The sequence below is a fragment of the Esox lucius genome, chromosome 13, assembly GCF_011004845.1.
Source record: "Esox lucius isolate fEsoLuc1 chromosome 13, fEsoLuc1.pri, whole genome shotgun sequence".
NCBI classification, from domain to species: Eukaryota; Metazoa; Chordata; class Actinopteri; order Esociformes; family Esocidae; genus Esox; species Esox lucius.
This window is the reverse complement of record NC_047581.1, coordinates 25,077,439-25,079,975: the sequence shown is the minus strand read 5'-3', so window position 1 is coordinate 25,079,975 and position 2,537 is coordinate 25,077,439. Positions and strand designations below refer to the sequence as shown.

The window sequence follows — 2,537 nt, the reverse complement described above, 5'->3', positions numbered from 1 at the left end:
ATTTTTATTAAGTATATATTTTTTATACTTCAGTTTTGGTCAATTTGAAATGTTCCAATCTTTAGTAACTATTATTAGAAATATGGTTCATCCCCTGACCATTACCTCAAAAAGAAATCCAGTTGCACCCCTGCTGTGGGCTCTAGCACAGGTTAATATTTACCTGGGAGAGGTGAGAGGCAGGGTATTAAGTGCCATCTGTGGCGGGCGGCAGCACATATAGAGGGCAGATACAGTCAGATGTCAGATGACGCATCTCTTAGAACTGGTTTGAGCCAACAGAGAGACTATCAAAGCAATAAGATTAGCAGACATCCACTCACTGATCCCCACAAGCAGCTAATCCCACCCACAGCTAAACCTTTGTTCCTGAAACCGATTAAAACCCCCAAAATAAGTGAATATGTAAACTGTTTAGATAGTAGGAAGGTGTTTCCTGTACTATCTGATGAGACACGGGCAAAGGCATTGTATTGTATAACCAGTGGGACAGCAGGCCTGAACACCTTTTCAATATTTACAACAGCGTATATCTGCAGACTGAGGATGAAGAGTTACCTTACACAAACACAGATATGCACTGCAGCAAATTTATCTCCCCGGCTGAACTGGTTTGTACTGGTCTCAGTAAGGCACATAAAAAAGGGAAACCTGATGAAGGTGAACCATATCAGGCCATGTGTAACTCTATCCACTGGAACACCTGTGCAAAGGTAGACTCTTAATGTGGGCTGTTTGCATAGGAGTCTATGCTTTTGGCCATAAATTATTTTTACCTGATTAAATAGGTTCAAAATATTTACCCTGCATATTGACCCATTTCTTGGAAGTGTTCAGTATTTTAAGTTAAAGGGTGCTCTTCATCTTTTTCTGGGATGTTTCTCAATTGATAAACCTAAATAAATCAATGTGTAACTTAATGGCAATATTACAGGATAGACTAAATGCACTGAAATGAGTGTAGTTATACTGTATAAACAGACATATCACAGATCACTCACAATATGATGCAATTTACAATGAAAGCAAAAGAGAATATAGATGATCTTTTCATAATAATTTATTAAAGAAATTGCAAATACACATTGTGGTATTACATTTTGTGACAATATCGTTGCCACTTATAAACACTGTTTTAAACAGGTATCAGATAGTTTAAATGGCAAGTATCAGAAAACATAAATGATAGAGACAAGGCATGTTTTCACAAGGAACAGGCATTTTAAGGCAGATTATTCGGCACAGTCACGAGTCTCTTCTCATCACAGTCCATATGGACCAGTATATATACACCTATAAGGTGTCAATTGAAAGTCAGACATTCGATAGAATGCGTAGTCACAGTCCGGGAGAGCGTTGTGTGTCCCTGTTTCTTTGTTCAGGACAACAGCCCTCAATATTCCCGTCATTCTCCTTCCAGCATGTCGAATCCAAAGGAATTCACGCATGCCGTCATTAGGCCAACGCATGAAGCGCATCATCACGGAATAGTCACACTGTGTTGTCTTGAATCGAGGTTACGTCCATTCCAGGACGTTCCTTCTCCTTGCTCAGTGACAGGTCGGCATCACCTGGCCAACCGTCACCGCGACACTGTAGTGCACTTTGATTCAACTCGTTCATCAGAGCTGAGAGAGAACGTTCAACGAAGTTTCAACATGTGGCGCACGACACCCACGATCTGGAGGAACTTGTCCTTCTTTCGCTGTTTAAGCGCCATCAGTGCTTTGGCCATCTCCGATGGGTCTTGAGTGAAGGAGAAAATGCTCCTCACCCTCTCTTCAGCTTTCATGTCCCCGGTTTTCTGGAACAGCCTCATAACCGCGTCCTGGTTAACGTTTTCGAATATGTTGGGCACTGCCTTCTTGCGGTGCGCTGTGTCGAATTTGTTCCCATGGACCGATGGGCTGACTCGACGGGAATCGGAAGATACAATGTAGGTAGACATCTCGCTGACTCTGTTGTAGCGCCTGTGACACCTTTGGCGTTGTAGCCGAGAAGAGCAAGACGAACTAGAATGCTAGAGATTAGTGAGTGAGCACTGAGAGCGATGCCGGCGCTATTTATAAGGGCTTTTCATGCTGGCAAACACCAACCCCTGTCACAAATGTGACATCACTGGTCTCTGTCAGGAACGCCCCTTCACTGTTGCTGTTCGTAAAGCAATCCAATGCCATATGAGCCAGAAGAGGCACTTTCCTAATTCATGTGTAAACTAACGCTAGGCCTACTATGAATACATGTTTGTATAACACACATTTCCAGAAACAGTCAACTCAGTTTCCAAACACTGTAGCTGTGAACAACAGACCAGTGCAAAGTAGGACTCAATTGTTATTTCAGTCTATTTTGAAAAGCCTGATATCCAGTTGTAATTTACTTTGGAATCACTGTTTAGATGAGATGTGTTTTGGTTTTGTTTCCATTTTTAACCCACAATGCCTCACTTTAAATTCACATACAATGTCTATGGTGTCTTTCTGAAGCTCTTCGTGGTAATGGAAAATGTTTCTGCAATGAATGAAGGCCGTCTGGCA

The 2,537-nt window shown here is 42.0% G+C and overlaps 1 protein-coding gene across 1 annotated transcript; it reads right to left on the bottom strand.

The window, feature by feature from the left end:
• Positions 1-1,042: 1,042 nt before the first annotated feature.
• Positions 1,043-2,050, bottom strand: tcima (transcriptional and immune response regulator a). Its single transcript, XM_010864595.4, has one exon. It carries the CDS (start codon positions 1,946-1,948, stop codon positions 1,643-1,645), a length of 306 nt encoding a protein of 101 aa, XP_010862897.1. The 5' UTR covers positions 1,949-2,050; the 3' UTR covers positions 1,043-1,642.
• Positions 2,051-2,537: the final 487 nt, after the last annotated feature.